General features: G+C 36.3%; 1 protein-coding gene and 1 pseudogene across 5 annotated transcripts in view; both read left to right on the forward strand.

Moving 5' to 3' along the window:
* IPO11 (importin 11) overlaps positions 1-16,597 on the forward strand; it is a 210,834-nt gene that overhangs the window by 10,294 nt on the left and 183,943 nt on the right. For all 5 annotated transcript variants that reach the window (XR_004680925.1, XR_004680924.1, XR_004680926.1 and 2 more), the window contains exons 2-3: positions 8,963-9,106; positions 11,955-12,055. Coding sequence is in view for 2 of the 5 variants with exons in the window: in XM_035014503.1 (XP_034870394.1) it covers positions 8,969-9,106; positions 11,955-12,055 (239 nt within the window). In the remaining 3 variants the exon portion in view is untranslated. The remainder of the gene's footprint in view (positions 1-8,962; positions 9,107-11,954; positions 12,056-16,597) is intronic.
* On the forward strand, positions 12,160-12,260 carry LOC118017214 (annotated as a pseudogene).

The following is a 16,597-nucleotide window of genomic DNA, read 5'->3' on the forward strand; positions in this document are numbered from 1 at the left end:
GCATCTTTTCATGTTTATTGACTGTTTATCTTTGTAGAACTGTATATTTAAATTCTTTGCCCTTTTTTTTATAAACTTTTTTTTTTTAGAACAGTTTTAGGTTTACACTAAATTGAGAAGAAGGTACAGAGATTTCCAATATACTCCCTGCCCCCACACATGCACAGTCTCCTCCATTACCACCATCACTTACTGTAATGGTACATTTTTTCACTAAGATTGAACCTACTTTGACACATCACAATCAGTGCTTCATTTCCTTAAGGGTTCACTTTCAGTGTTGTGCGTTCAGTGGGTTTGGACAAACGTATAATGACATATATCCATCATTATAGATTATTTTCACTGCCTTAGAAATCTGTGATCTGCCTAATTTTCTCTCCTCCCACCCACCTGATCTTTTCATTGTATCCAGTTTTGGCTTTTCCAGAGTGTTAGTTGAAGTCACACAGTATGTAGCCTTCTTAGATTGGCTTCCTGCACTTAATAATAATATATTTTAGTTTCCTCCATGTCTTTTCATGGCTTGATAATTTCTTTTTAGCACTGAATAATATTCTCTTGTCCGGATGTACCGTAGTTTATTTGTTCACCTACTGAAGGATATCTTGGTTGCATCTAAGTTTTGGCAGTTACGAATAAAGCTGTATAAACGTGTGCAGGTTTTTGTGGACATAGTTTTCAACTCATTTGGGTAAATACCAAAAAGTACAATTGCTGCATTGTATAGTAAGAGTATATTTACTTTTTAAGAAACCATCATATTGTCTTCCAAGGATATTTTGAATCCTTCCAACAATGTCTGAGAGTTCTGTTGCTCCACATCCTCGCTGGCATTTGGTATTGTCCGTGTTCTGGGTTTTGGTATTCTAATAGGTGTGTAGTGCTATCTCGTTGTTGTTTTAATTTGCATTTCCCAGATGATGTATGATGTGTATCTCATTGTTTTAATTTTCATTTCTTGATGGCATATGATATATATCTCATTGTTTCAGTTTGCATTTCCCAGGTGACATTTGATGAGCATCTTTTCATATGCTTATTTGCCATCTGTGTATCTTCTTTGGTGAGGTGTCTGGTAAGGTCTTTGGCCCATTTGTAAATTGGATTTTTTTTTTAATTTCAAGAACTCTTTGTATATTTTGGATAATAGTCCTTTATCAATTGTGTCTTTTCAAAGTATTTTCTCCCAGTTTCTGGCTTTTCTTCATATTCTTTTGATACTGACTTTTGCAGAGCAAAAGTTCTTAATTTTAATGAAGTCCAGCTTACCAGTTATTTCTTTCATGGATTATGTCTTTGGTGTTGAATCTAGAAAGGCATCACCGTACCCTGGAAAACCTATCTAGGCTTTCTCTTATGTTATCTTCTGGGCATTTGATAGTTTTGTGTTTTATAATTAAGTCTGTGATCCACTTTGAGTTAATTTTTGTGATGTGTGTAAGGTCGGTCTGGATTAATTTTTTTGAATGTGGATGTTCAGTTGTTCCAGCGCCGCTGGTTGAAGAGACTCTTTGCTCGATTGTATTGCCTTTACTTCTTTGTTAAGAAGCAAAGGGGTCTTGGTTAAGACCCCTTCAGGGTTGTCTAATCTGTTGCATTGATCTATTTGTCTGTTTTTGCCAGTACCACACTGTCTTGATTACTGTAGCTTTATTGTAAACCTTGAAGTTGGGTGGTGTCACCATTTTACCATTTATTTCTCCTCTGGTTCTTTTAAACTGGAAGTCAAGTCTGGAGTCTTGATTAGATTTTTTTTTTTAAAGATTTTATTTATTTATTTGACAGAGAGAGCATAAGCAGGGGGAATGGCAGGCCAAGGGAGAGGGAGAAGCAGGCTCCCTGCTGAGCAGAGAGCCTGCCCCAGAGAGTCTGACGCAGGGCTTGATCCCAGGAGCTTGGGATCATGATCTGAGTTGAAGACAGACACTTAACTGACTGAGCCACCCAGGCGTCCCCTAGAATCTTGGTTAGATGAAGGTGGATTCCGTATTTTAGAGGTGAGGTTGTATATTTCTTATTATATCACACGGGGAGGCACTTAAGGTCGAGTTGTACAGCTGTTGTTGATACTAAGTTTGTACTGTTGGTTGAGCTGGTGACTGACAGATATCAGCATTTTATTTTATTTTTTTTTAAAGATTTTATTTATTTATTCATGAGAGACAGACAGAGAGAGAGAGAGAGAGGCAGAGGGAGAAGCAGACTTCCCGCGGAGCAGGGAGCCCCACGTGGGACTCGATCCCAGGACCCTGGGATCATGACCTGAGCCGAAGGCAGACGCTTAACCATCTGAGCCACCCAGGCGCCCCAGATATCAGCATTTTAAAGGTCTGTTTGTTTCTTCACTGCATTTAGCAAGTAATCTATTTGAACACATTGGGAATATTCTGTTCCTAAAAGTTGTTCTTTCACTTAATGGTTTTAGCATCCCTTATTGATCATGCCTGAATAAGTTATTTCACTGGGGGAACCTTTTTTGATTTTGAAATTTTTTTTGTTCCATTTTTACCATACACCTTTTTTTCCCTAAGTCATTTCACTCACCACTCTAATATTTAATAGTGGTGTGGAGTTATTGTTTGTGTGGCATGTTTTAAAACAAAGGACAAATATAATGTAGTAGAAAATCATCATGGCTGAAATTAAAGTCATTGAAGGCCTGAGAAGTCTGTCTGTTGGTGACAGGCAGGGGTGCTGAGTTTTCCCTTGTCTACTTGTTTGTTTTTATGAAAATTAGTAAGTTTCCAGCTATAGGCACGTCTGTATATCTTTGGACTTTGGATTTTTCCAGAATTTGGAAAGTAACTTCCAGAAATGAGCCTAAGAAGTCCAGTTATGGAGTATGAGTATTTTTAGGCTCTTGGTCACTTACTTCTGGGTTGCTTAGACCTTAATAGTATTAAAGACTACAATAACTCCAGTAATAAATTGAACTGACTGAATTGTAAAATAGTGAGGTGAAGGGCCTGTCCTTTTAATTTGCACCTTCTCCTTATTCTTTTTTTTTTTTTTAAAGATTTTATTTATTTATTCATAAGAGACAGAGAGAGAGAGAGGCAGAGGGAGAAGCAGGCTCCCTGCTGAGCAGGGAGCCCGATGTGGGACTCGATCCCAGGACCCTGGGATCGTGACCTGAGCCGAAAGCAGACGCTTAACCATCTGAGCCACCCAGGCGCCCTTCTCATTATTCTTAGAGAAAAAAGAACATACATTTAGATTTTGAATAATTCTCTTCTGTAGTTTAGTTCAGAACTAATAAAATACAAGCATTTTCACCTCTTGCCTATGCATTTGAAGTTATGCACATTAATGAAAATCAGAGCAACCTCAATGTGTACATTATTAATTAGGAAACCTAGGTATTCATTCTTCTAACAAGGTAGAGGATTTTTCTCACTACGCACAGACATCTGTACAGCGGGGACACACCTGCGCTTCTACTGGGAGAGACTTGCTTCCCTGGCCTTCAGGCTTATCTGGTGACGGTTTCCGTGAAGATCCTTTCAAGTTCTTTGAGAAATACCTTTAGCTCTTCCCATGAGTTAGTCAGTGTCTGTCTCTTCCTTACCGTCCACCACTGCCCTCCCTCCCCTTCTTCTTCTCCCTTTGTCATTCTCTGTTACTCTCAGATCTTGAGGTTTTCTTGGAGACAAGCTATGTATCTGCTTCATTACCAAGTGAAAATAACAGTAGCAACCCTATTAAATTTCAGCATGCTCATTCCAAAAAAGGGTATTGAGGGTTGCTGGGTGTACCACCCTCTAAACTGACCACCAGTAGTTAGTAGTCTTGTATCTTTTATCCAAATGAAGTTTATTTCTACATTCTTACATTTGAATGACTCAGTACATTTCTCCCTGTTCTTCAGTTCTTCATTGCCATTGCTGTCCTTTCAGAAGAATTCTACAGTTGAGTACTGTATGAATATTTACTCCATAGAAAGCATGATCCTTTTAGATAATAATGGATTCAGGAGTCTTTTTGACTGTTTCTCCAGGAACCTATCATGTGAGAACACGGTGTGTTTGTAGGTGTTGGGGAAGTCGGGTGGTGTGGTGAAGCCCTTTTCTATTCTAATACAGAGAGCTTGTGTCCCAGAGATTTGGTTATCAGGCCTCCCTCTGCCATGTCCTAGTTTGCTACCTGACCCTGGACAACTCTGTTGATAGCTGTAAGTTCTTCCTCTTATAAAACAGTGATATTATTCCACATTCTGGATTTGCTTTTATAGTCTTGTTATGGCATCTTTAAAAAATTTAATAGGCTCTAGCAATGTAGTATTTTAAATAATCTATTATAGGTCTGTCATTCCTGAATCGTTATTTTTGATGATGCATTTAATCTGCAGTTTAGGAACTGATTGCCCTTTAAAGTTTCCTTTATAAGTTAATTAGCACTTAGTAATCTTTCCAGTAGAAGGTCTAAATGGTGGTTTCTTTCTCTGACCTAAAAGCGTTTTACTCATTAGATGAACCACTCATGGTATTGTTTCTGTGGAGGAAATACACTCTGGATTCCAACCAGTATTCCAAAATCTTACTTTTTACAGTTTGTTTTAATGATTAGAATAGTTCTCTGCTTCCAACTTCATTATCTCCCAGAATTTGGGTAGAGAAAGGGACCTTTCTGGTTCTTACCATCCTAACAACGATCATAGTGCTTGGCACAAAATTGCTTCTCCAGAAATATATGAACAAAGAGCTCACTCTTTGTCCCAGGCTGGATGGGCTTTTTGGAAACAAGGTTCAAAAGCGGGGGGCGGAGGGATAGGGTATATGCTTCTATGGAGGACCTGGATGGAGCAAGATACTGGAGGGAGGTAGAGATGGAAACTCTCGCAGCTTCGATTAGAACAGGTGAATGGTCAGTGTAAAGCGAAGCATAAACGATACAAATATATAGACTTAAGGATTGCCTTGCTGAGAAAGTCCAGACAAGTGTGAAGATATGTGTGTATGTGAGTGCTCTGCACAATTTTTGCTGTAGTTAAAAATTTCTCTGGAGGTTGACAATAATCAGTGATCTTATTTTTCAAGTAGTAGCTCCTAAAATGTTAAAACCAATAGGTGAAAGAACATCTGTGGGGGAACAGAATATTCCCAATGTGTCCAAGTGTCACCCGTAGATAATTTGCTAAATGCAGTGAAGAAATAAACAGACCTTTAAAAGGAAGAGATCTGTCAGTCACCAGTTCAACCACGGACATGGCCTTTTTCTTTTTTCTTGAAGGGTAGGGTTGGGTGGGGATGAATTCTGGTAGAACCTTTTGTCTATTATGTTCACATGTTCATATATTCACATGTTCTTCCACTGGCTTTTTTGGTACACGTATAAAAGTCAAGACCCTTTTTTTCTCCTAGAAGGTCATACATGATCGTTCCTGCCTACTTCTTCAACCTCATCTGGTTCCATTTTCCCTTTTTCTCATTAAGTGTCAATTATACTGGCCTTCTTAAGTTTGTTTCTAATCCTGAAGCCTTGTTTTCCATTATTTTCCCTGTCTGTCTGGAGCTCTGCTTTCAGATCTTTGCATGCCTGGGTCTCTTGTCTTTCATGTCTTTTGTAAATGTCATTTAAGAGAAACCCTTCCTGAATAACCAGTGGAAACTTGCAGTTGATGTTTAACATGATTGTATTTTTTCATATTACTACCTCTGTTTTTTTTCTTGCCCTTTTTTTAAAACAGAAATCACTTCTACTAGAATGTAAGTGTCATGAAGCCAGGGAAACTGCTTTGTTCGCTGCTTTACTCTCAGCCCCTAGAACAGTGCTTGGTACGCAGCAGGCTTTCAGTAGTTTTACTGAATAAATCTGTTAATTAGCTGCCATGTGGTTCAATGTAAACTACTCTTTGATTCAAAATTCACCGCTTTCCTTTATTCACCAAATACCTGTTCAACAAGCATAGATCATGGATCTTGTTGGGCTCCTGGGACTACAAAGCTGTGGTTAGATATCAGTTCTGTCCCTCAAGGAAGACAGTAGTAGATACTGATTAAGACCAGTGGCTTTGGTGTTCAAGTCTAAGCCCTGCTATTTTGTAGATTGCGGCCTTTGCAAGGTAAGGTCTCTGATTCTTCACTTTTCTACTTAAAAGATGGGGATAATAGTATCTACTACACAGAATTATTAGGAATAAATAAGTGAATAAAGAAAGCATTTAGTACAATGCTTGGCATATAATATATATGCTCAGATTTTGGTGCTTTTAAAAAATTTTTTTATTTTAGCTGGCTCCTCTTCCCCTTATTGGGGAAGAATCACTGAATTCGTGTTCTTTATGTCATAATGGTTCCTTATGAGAGCTGCAGATCAGTGCTCGTCTACTCTTCCTCTGCAGGAACGTGTAATAGAAACTGCTGTACATTTTGTCATCCACTGCATTCGTTGGACTTTCAGATGTACCTCAGTTTTAGATATTCAAAAGTTGTGCTGCTCAGACTTTGGAAGTTAGAATTACCTAGAGAACTTACTAGGAACTTAAAAATTTTTGACCTGCAGCCTTTGTTTTCACAATGTAGGTTTGGAGAGAGAATTGAGAATTTTTATTTCTGGGATGTGTTGCTGGTGTTGGCAGTCCTTGGACCACACTTTGAGTAAGACTTTTCCAGACTTATGCTAATATAGTAGCCAATAGCTGCATGTGGCTATGGAGTACTTGAAATGTGGTTAGTTCAAAATAAGATATGCTTTGGGGCGCCTGGGTGGCTCAGTTGTTAAGTGTCTGCCTTTGGCTCAGGTCATGATCCCAGGGTCCTGGGATTGAGCCCCGCATCAGGCTCCCTGCTCAGTGGGAAGCCTGCTTCTCCCTCTGCCTACCACTCCCCCTTGCTTGTGCGCGCGCGCTCTCTCTCTCTCTCTCTCTGGCAAATAAATAAATAAAATCTTCAAAATAAGATATGCTTTAAGTATACACAGGATATAAAATACACAGGATTTTGAAGACTTAGTATAAAAAAAGCACAGAATATCTAAATTAGTTTTTTCAAAATATTGATTATATGTTGAAATGATAATATTTTGGATATATTGAGTTAAATATGATATAATCTTAAAAATAATTCCACATATTTCTTTTCACTTCTTAACACGATTGCTAGAAAATGTAAAATTGCACACATGGCTTGCTTTTGTGCCTTGCATTGTATTTCTCCTAGACAGAAAAACATACTGCCTCTCTCCTTAAAATACCTTCTAGGGCCTCCATAAAGTAAATTGCTCTCAGGTAGCCTGTCTTTGAAATCATACATGACCAACAAGCCCTCTAAATTGAGTGTAAATCCATTCACTTATTTTCAAGTGATAGTGAACACAGATTTAAATTGTTGAGGGAGCTCCCAGTTAGTGAGGGAGGCACTTTACAAGGTATCCTCCTCAGTTCTAAAATACAAGAACAGACTACCAATTTAAAATCTCCCCCTCCACCTCCATTGCTAATTGCTAGTATTTTGTCTGATTCTAGTTATTGTGTCCTAGCCCTGCTTTACTAACATAGGCTTTAGAATGGTTAGTTTTCCTTGACAGGTGTAATACTTTGGGTCATTTCTTGTTGAGTCAGCATTTGGGACCTTCCGTTTTCATTAGTTATTGCAACTTAATTACAACTCTTAGGAAGTGTTTGCTTTGGCTATGTTTATGGATTAATGACCTTCAGACTTTTACTGTCTGGAACAATTTTCAGTTTTAGATACAACTACAATCACAAAGCTAATTCTCAGTCACTTCTGCACTGAGGTTTATTTTCTGTCTACTTTTAGCTTTTAATTTTAATCTTATATACTTCATATAAGTGTATTGTGAACAATTAGACATACTTGGGTAAGTATACAGTTGTATACTGTTTTGGGGGTGATTAGGAACAATGCTAGAGAATTCAGTAAATTGCTAAATGAACTTTTAGAATGGCCTCAGATGACCTGGTATAGGATTAGATGATACAACTCTTAAGATCCTTTCTAACTTAGGGCTTCTATTTTTATATTATATTTTGTATTTGTTGACTTAGTCCATTTTTTCCCCCACAGTATTTCTTGACTATACGTTTGTCTTTTAACTTATAGACACATATTTTTGGTGGCATATAAGATGATGTTCTGAGGCATTTAGCAATGAGTCAAAGAACTTCTTTTTCATTTTTCTTCTTTTGATCTTAACTAGGGATATAGTGGTTAATTCTTTTATAACACTTATTAATCTCCTTAAGACAGAAGGCATTGTGCTTAGTCTTAGGCAGATGGTGATACTCAATCAGAATTAAGTAGCTTTGGGTTTTGTGTGTGGGTTTCTTGTTTGTTCTCCGTTTACTATTACCTTCTATTTATGGGACAATGAAGGCAGTTTCCATCAGAAATAAATTGATTTGGGGATGCCTGGGTGGCTCAGTCAGTTAAACGTCTGCCTTCAGCTCAGGTCATGATCCCAGGGTTCTGGGATCAAGTCCGCATCCAGCTCCTTGCTCAGCAGGGAGCCTGCTTCTCCCTCTGCCTGTTCCTCCCCCTGCTTTTGTGCTCTCTTTCTCTCTCTGACAAATAAATAAAAATTTTAAGGGCGCCTGGGTGGCTTAGTTGGTTAAGCGACTGCCTTCAGCTCAGGTCACGATCCCGGAGTCCTGGGATCAAGTCCCGCGTCAGGCTCCCGGCTCAGCAGGGAACTCTGCTTCTCCCTCTGATCCTCTCCCCTCTTAGGCTGTTTCTCTCTCTCTCTCTCTCAAATAAAATCTTTAAAAAAAAAAAAAAAAATCTTAAAAAAAATGATAAATTGATTTAAGCAAAAGCGATTTGAATTACTGGAATTTTAGAGTATCGGTGATAACATAGTAAAAATAGAAATCCAGCAGAAACGTGAAGAGTAGGTGAATGATTGAAGTATGGGAGTAATTCAGAACATTGACGCTTTTTCTCTGTGTTACTGTTAGTTTTTTATGTATGTTTATTCAAGTATGTTAACGTATCGTTACCAGGTTTCCATGGATCTCAATAGTGCCAGCACTGTTGTTCTTCAGGTCTTAACACAGGCCACCAGTCAGGATACCGCTGTGTTAAAACCAGCAGAGGAGCAGTTGAAACAGTGGGAGACACAGCCAGGTTTCTATTCAGTGTTGCTGGTAAGTTGTTCTAAAATAGTTTACTATTATTTTTAATAAAATGAGACACTATTATTTTAATTGTTCTAAGAATCTACTTGTATTGGTGGTTTACTTTAGTGAAACTGATCTAAATGTCATTGCCACTGCCATTTATTAATTCAGGGCGTGACTCTTGAGGGTGTTGAAATGTTTGTTGATTGTTGAATAAAAAAGTGAGCAGGGTATTGGTTGTTTCTGCTCAGAAGGCAGCACTGTGCTGATACTCTGTTTTAGCATGTTAATGCTGACCTCAGGGCTGTACGTAGTACACTTTCCTGTTTTGTCTTCATTCTTGCCCCAGTTAATTTATGTTGTCAGAGTTGTTCAGGTCTCCCCATGCAGCATCAGTTTGGTCTACCTTGCTCACTGTGTTACTTCAAAGCATGGTTTTCTTTTGCCCCTTCTAAAAATTTCATTTTCTTGACACATTGGTCTTTTCCTGGGTGAAAATGGAAAAGAGTATGGTAATTAACAGTATATGCTTTAACTAAACTTTACTAGGAGTTCAAAGCTTTTGGTTAATCAAAATTATTTTCTCAATGCCAGAATAAAAGAATGTCTTTTTGTATTGAGGGTCTTTCTGATTTTTTTTTTTCCCCTGACAATTTTAGAATTCTGGTTAACGTTTGAGATTTGCTTTTGGCAAGGGCAGTGAGCTACCAGTTGGATCACAAACTGATTGAGTTTTGGTACTGGGTTGCAAATGCAAAGTAAACTGTTCACTGTATCTTGTAAAAATAGAAAATTGTGGAAGTTGACAGACGTGTTTTTTTACTTCATGGCTAAAATATTTGAGTTATTTGGTAAACTTAAGATACTGGTCACGTCTAGAGTCATACTTGATATTCTGAACATAACATGCAGTTTGGGTATTTGGCTTTGTAGAAAAAAGGTAAAAAAAACCAGATTGAATAAAAAATTTTTTTTTCTTTAGAACATTGATTTTTAAAGATAAAGAAAATATTCTGTCCTTATTTGGATAATCCCAGTATCATGTTTGTAAAATTTGGGTGCAGTATAAATCTTTAGAATATTTCTGAGTATCCTTATTTTTCGTATGCTTTTTTAAATGAACATGCTGTATAATTAGCCTTGTGTTTTTTTTAGGCCAAAATATAAAACATTTTGGTGTTTCTTACTTTGGTTACTCCTGGACCTTAAAAAAACCAATAGTCTTTTAACTATTGACTTTTTGTGCATTGTATGAATTATTAATAATATTAAGTGCCTAAGCCTTTTGTTTTTATATTTATTAACTCTGCTTTTCTTCTTAGAGGGGTAGTAAAATTGCTTTAGATGGAGTAGATTGTATTTATAATAGATGGAAAACGTTAAGTTAAAGGCAGGAATTTTTAATTTTTTCCTCAACTCACTGTCTTGGCACTTTTAATCTGTTGTAGCCTTAGCTGTTCTTTTTAGTTTGGAGGTCCTGAATTTGTACATTTGATCCTCAGATTTGTGTTCCAGTCCTATTGTTCAAAATACTTAAGGAATATTTCTACTTGGATTTACACCTGCAGCTTGACTTTCCTTGGTTACCCAAGTGCAGCTGACACAGGCTGATATCCACCATCTTTCCATAGTATTCCCACATTACCTCCATTCATTTGTTCATTTGCTCCATGGATATTTATGACAAAGTCTGTTGTGGAAGGTAGACATGTTAAGTGTTAAAATCGAATGTGATTAATATGGTGGGAGAAGACCATTCTTTGCAAAGACAACCCAAAAGAAGGTCTCCGACTTCGTTGTCAGGGGTGTTAAGGAGTAAGTGGGCATTACACAACTATCCTTGTAATCTTTTTTTTTGTGTGTATGTACATGATTTTCTAAAAATGGAATTATACATACCGGTTTTTAGATAGTTTACATGCAGTGTTTTTTTTATAGTAAGGAATATATATCTACATCATTGTTTTGATTTTGAGGTTTTCTCACACAAGGTTGTGTTTAAGAGGTCACCTCTGGGATTTGAGTTGTTTTTGGTCTGAGGTGTAGTGCAGTTTCAGTCAATTAACATATTCCTGTGTTTGCTATGTACCCACTATTTTAGGTACATTTTTTATAAGGAAATAAAATACTTTAATTCTGTTTTGGTCATGTTTTAAATTACAGTGTTAATATTTGTTTTATTTTTATTTCCAATTACAAGTATGTTATAAATTTTTGATAATGTTAATAAATTTTTGGTAAAAATGTGTAAAGGTCACAGAACAATTGTAATTTTCACCTTGATGATTAAGATCTTGTTGCATGTTTAGCTTGCACAGTCATTTTTATGATCTCCCACTGCTCTGCAAAACAAGGACTGCCTGTATTTGGGTTAATGTTCTGCTGCCATACTTATTTGTAAGCATAATTGTTTTGATAAGGAGGATACTTTGAAATGGTTTATTTCATAGCATGTGCTAAGAATCCAGGGGTTTTGACTCCTTAGAATCTTTGAATATATGCTTTGGCGGGTCTATTTTTTTTTTTTTTTTTTTAATTGAGAAGGTGTTTATTTCAGTGTTTTGTACGTGTGTAGGTTGTGATACATGATTAGGTTTGTTTGAGTTTAATTTTTTATTTGGAAAATTTTCAAACATACCTACAGGTAGACTAGTTTAATGAGTCCCAGATATTTATTACTCAGCTTAAAAAATTAACATACTTCTACCAGGTATGCTTTCTCATATGAATTGTAGAGCTATAGATACTTAGAATATATAATCTCTGTAGTGATAAAATTTAAGTGAAGCATATAAAGTATTATCCGTACTTTAATATCGGTATAGTAATTTAACTTATGACATGTTCATTTTAATACTATGTTTTTTATTTACAGAATATTTTCACAAACCACACTCTGGATATAAATGTAAGGTGGCTTGCTGTGCTGTATTTTAAGAATGGAATTGATCGTTACTGGAGACGTGTAGCGCCTCAGTAAGTTCCGTCACTCTTCCTTTCCCAGTGTAATCCTTTCCAGATTCAGGGAGGTATAAGAACGTTCCTATTAATCTTTATTCTTTACATGGCAGGATGCATTTGTGCTTATTTCAGCACACATACTAAAATTGGAAGTGCAGGGAAGGTTAGCACGGTCCCTTTGGAGGGTGACATTCATGTTCGTGAAGCATGTGATATTTAAAAGAAAAATGTGTTAACTACTGAAGAAGTAAAGTGTTTTGCATAAGTCAATGTTCGTATTATTGCTTTTCTCCATGAGTTTTTTTATTTGGGGAGGGATATTGGGGATTTCTTGATGTCCTCTGCTTTTGAGGATATCTAATATTATGGATACAAAACAAATGCTGAGTGAATGAGTCATGTTGAAAGAAGTCTTTTTTTTTTTTTTTTTTTTTTTTTTAAGAGAAATATGAGGTTAGTTAGGAATTTGGAAAAAAGTCATTGAGAAGGAAATCCCAGGTCCTTTCTGAGCCAGCTGGATATTAATTTCCAAGTCTTTTGCATAATTTCCTTTGTGGGTGGGAATGGGGTAGTAGACATTTGTAATCTCATCAGATTCGGTTGTAATTGCTCCGTAGATGGTTAAGCGAACAGATTTCTCTTAATAGTTAATTACATGTTATATGATTGATGGAAATGCAATGTAGACATGACTCTGGAATTTCTTTGATAGAATATAGTGAACTTTGCCAAAAAAGTAACATGGTCTTTGTTCTCCAGTAGATGGCACTGTAGCTCTTTATGTTCTTATATTCGTAAGTCCTTTAAAAACCATAAACCTGTCAGAGGACTTCAAGGTGCATATAAAATATGCCCTTGAATAATATCAGAAGCAACTAGAATATTTTAAGGCTGCACTTAGGATACTGTAATGTAAAGCAAACCCTTTGTCTTATTTTAGAATTCATAAGTATTTAGTGATGAGCAATTGTGTGACTGAGTTCCTGGAACCATCACAGCAGTGCATACTTCTCTCCTGCTGTGTCCAGTTACATTTTAGATGGCTTCCAAAGTGCAGGGAGCAAAGATTAGTTACAGAATTCATTTAAATATAGCACACTTAAAACATCTGCTTGTTTGTGTTCTTGTCTAAGTTTCATCTTATGTAGTTCATGCCCCACCACTATTTTCATAGAATGAGGATTAATTTAAGCTTATATATTATTACTATATACAGTGCAACTTTAACTGGGTCCTAATTAATTAGATACTCTACAGTTTCTGCTTGGAGTATAGTCTGAATTCATCTAATGATAGTATGTGCATGAAATTAAAGGTGCAGTGTTAACTTTTCTCTAGGTTAATAGCTTGTTTAACATGTACATATTTTTTTGCGTATTCACTATCTTGGTAGCTAATCATTGTATTATATTCTCTTATTGGTAGCTAATCATTGTATTATATTCTCTTAGTTAAAATTATGAAAACTCTTGAACCTGGCTTCCTGACATAGAAGAAAACTTGAATTTCAAGCTTGAAGCAAAAGATTTTGGTAGAAAACATGATTTCACGGGTACGGCACAGTTATAAAAGGATTTAAGAGATCCTTTCTCATGGGAAAGCACAGACTTGCCTTAGGCATTCATTCTTTTCACCTGAATGTTAATCTTGTTTGCTCATTTGTTTACTCGCTGTTAAGGTTTAAAGAAACTTTTACGGAAGTGTAATATAAAACATAACTGAAAAAGTGCACAAATGGTGGGTGGAGTTAGAATGTTGGTAATGTGGCCACATCCGTGTAACTACCCCATGGAACTAGGTGGAACATGACTGGTGCCCTAGAAGCCTCCCACCTGCCCCTCACAGTCACCTATCCACCCTCTCTCCAGCAGCATTTGAACATCTCTCACTATTTTGATTAGTTTTTACCTGTTTCTGAACGTCATAAAAATGGAAGTCTTATAGTATATGTTGTTTTTGTGTCTGACTTTTATTCAGGATTACACCTGTGAGATTTATCCATGTAGTTGCATGAAAAGCTCACTCTTAGCTACGAGTAAGACATTCCATTTTAGGACCATCACGTATCTATTTGTTCTGTTGATGGGCGTTAAGGTTGTTCCTAGCTTTTGGCTATTAAAAATAATGCTTCTTTGAAAACTCTTTTGGGTATCATATTGCACATAAGTGTGCATTTTATTGTCATGGATGGCCGGATGTATATTCAGCTTTAGTAGATACTATCACTTGGTTTTCAAAGTGTTAGTATTTGCAGCATATCAGTGTTGGCTTTTTGCTCCACATTCTTCTAGCACGCTTGGTCTGATCTGTCATTTTGGTAGCTTTCCCATTTTTCTGATGAACTATGAGTACCTTTTTCATATACTTATTAGTCATTTGGATGTCCTGTTTTATGAAGGGCCTTCCATTTGTACATAAAAAAATGGGTTATCTTATTGATTTGTGGGACTTTGTATGTATTTTGGACGTAGGTCCTTTGTTGAAACTATGTACTGAAAATATTTCCTCCTGCTTTGTCATGTGCCCGTCAGTTTCTTATGTTTTTAGATGAAGAGAAATTCTTAATTTTAATGAGGTTCAATTTAGCTAGTTTTATATTTAATTCTTTTGGGGCCCATTTACAAAAATTTTGCTCCTTCCAAGATTATGAAAATAATCTTGGTTTTCTGCTAGAAGCTTTGTGTTATGTTTCACATCTGTCTGAAAGTGATTTCTGTGTAAGGGGTGTATGCGAAGGAGGCCAAGCAGCCGTCACTCTTGCCCTGTCTCATTTCTGTGGTTCCCGTGTCAGGGATCAGGACTTGCACCTGGAACGGTCTGTGTTTGGATTCTCTCTTTTGTCCTCTGGCCTGTCTTTGCTTTAGTTGTTATACTTCCAAAGGCTTGATGTACTCCCTATTACTTTTTTGGATTTAATTTGCAGTGTTCTAGGTTTTTGATGTGGAAGCATAGATAATTGATTTTTACTTCTTATATATGCATTTAAAACATTAGGGCTTTTCTTGTAATCTTAGCTTTAATTCAGTTTTGTTACCATTCAGTTAAAAAATATTTTAAAATTCTTTCTGTGATTTCTTTTTAGACCCATGGGTTAATTAGAAGTATATTGCTTAATTTCTGGCATGTGGGGCTTTTTAGTTATTTTTTTTGTTACTGATTTCATTCTTTGAAATGTACTGTCTTGTTTAGTTATCTCAGCATTTGGTACTTTGGTAAATGTTTTATGTGCCCTTGAGAGGAATGTGTGTTTTGCTGTTGTGGATTGTAATGTTTGATATAGGTCAGTTACGTCATATTTATCACTTAACGCTATTCACGTCTTCTCTATCCTTACTGATTTTGTTGCCACCTTTTTCATCATTTTCCGAGAGAGGTAGGTTAATCTCCAGGTATGATTATGGACTTGGCTATTTGTTCTTTACATTCTGTTTTTGCTCTCCGTATATTGAGGCTATACTACTCAGGTCATATAAGTTAAGGGTCATTATGTTTTTGTGGAATTGACCTTGTCCTCATTATGAAATGTTCCTCTTTATTTCTAGTAATGTGTTTGGGCTTCCAGTTTAGTTTGTCTGATTTTAATACAGACACATCAGCCATCTTATGGCTGCATGGTATATCTTGTTCTGCTTTTTTCTTTAAGTGTTTCTTTGTTTTTCTATTTAAAATATCCCTTGTATAAGCAGCAAGTAGTTGGGTTTTGTTTTTTATCCAATTTGATAAATGTTGTCTTTTAATTTTAGTATTATGTTGATTTACATTTGTTGTAATTAGAGATAAAGTTGGGGTTAAAGCCATCATCCCCTAGTTGTTTATCATTTGATTTCCTCCCCCCTTTTTCTTTCCCTCCTTTGGATTATTCAGAAAATTTTTTGTTACTCAGTTTTTCCCCCCCCAGGGTTATTAAGACACTTTTATTACCCAAGTGATTTTTCTAGAGCTTATAATATGCATCCTTGACTTATTAGAGCCTAGCCTTATATTAGTAGTTTACTTTTTCTAGGTAACATAAGAACCTTACAATACTTTGACTCCATTTATGCCTTCCTGTCTTTTCTTTTTGTTGTGGTTGAATACTTTACAACATACTATTTTGTATTATTTTGCCAGTAGTATCCCTTTTTTAAAAAAAAATTCCAGTATAGTTAAAATATAGTGTTACTTACTTTCAGGTGTATAATACAATGATTCAGCATTTCTGTACATTACTCAGTGCTCATCATGATAAGTGTACTCTTAATCCCCTTCATCTTAATCATATCACCCATTCCCCCAACCTTCTCTCCTCTAGTAACCACCAGTTTGTTCTCTATAGTTAAGACTGTTCCTTGGTTTGTCTCTCTTGTTCTGTTTTGTTTCTTAAATTACACATATGAGTGAAATCATCTGGTATTTGTCTTTCTCAGACTGGCTAATTTGGCTAAGCATTATACTCTCTGGATTCATCCATGTTGTTGTAAACGTCAAGATTTCATTCTTTTTTATGGCTGAGTAGTATCTGGTGTGTGTGTGTGTGTGTGTTTTCCACATATTTATCCAGTGTGTGTGTGTGTGTGT

The sequence above is a fragment of the Mirounga leonina genome, unplaced genomic scaffold (genome assembly GCF_011800145.1).
Source record: "Mirounga leonina isolate KUSES-001 unplaced genomic scaffold, KU_Mleo_1.0 Mir_168, whole genome shotgun sequence".
NCBI lineage: Eukaryota > Metazoa > Chordata > Mammalia > Carnivora > Phocidae > Mirounga > Mirounga leonina.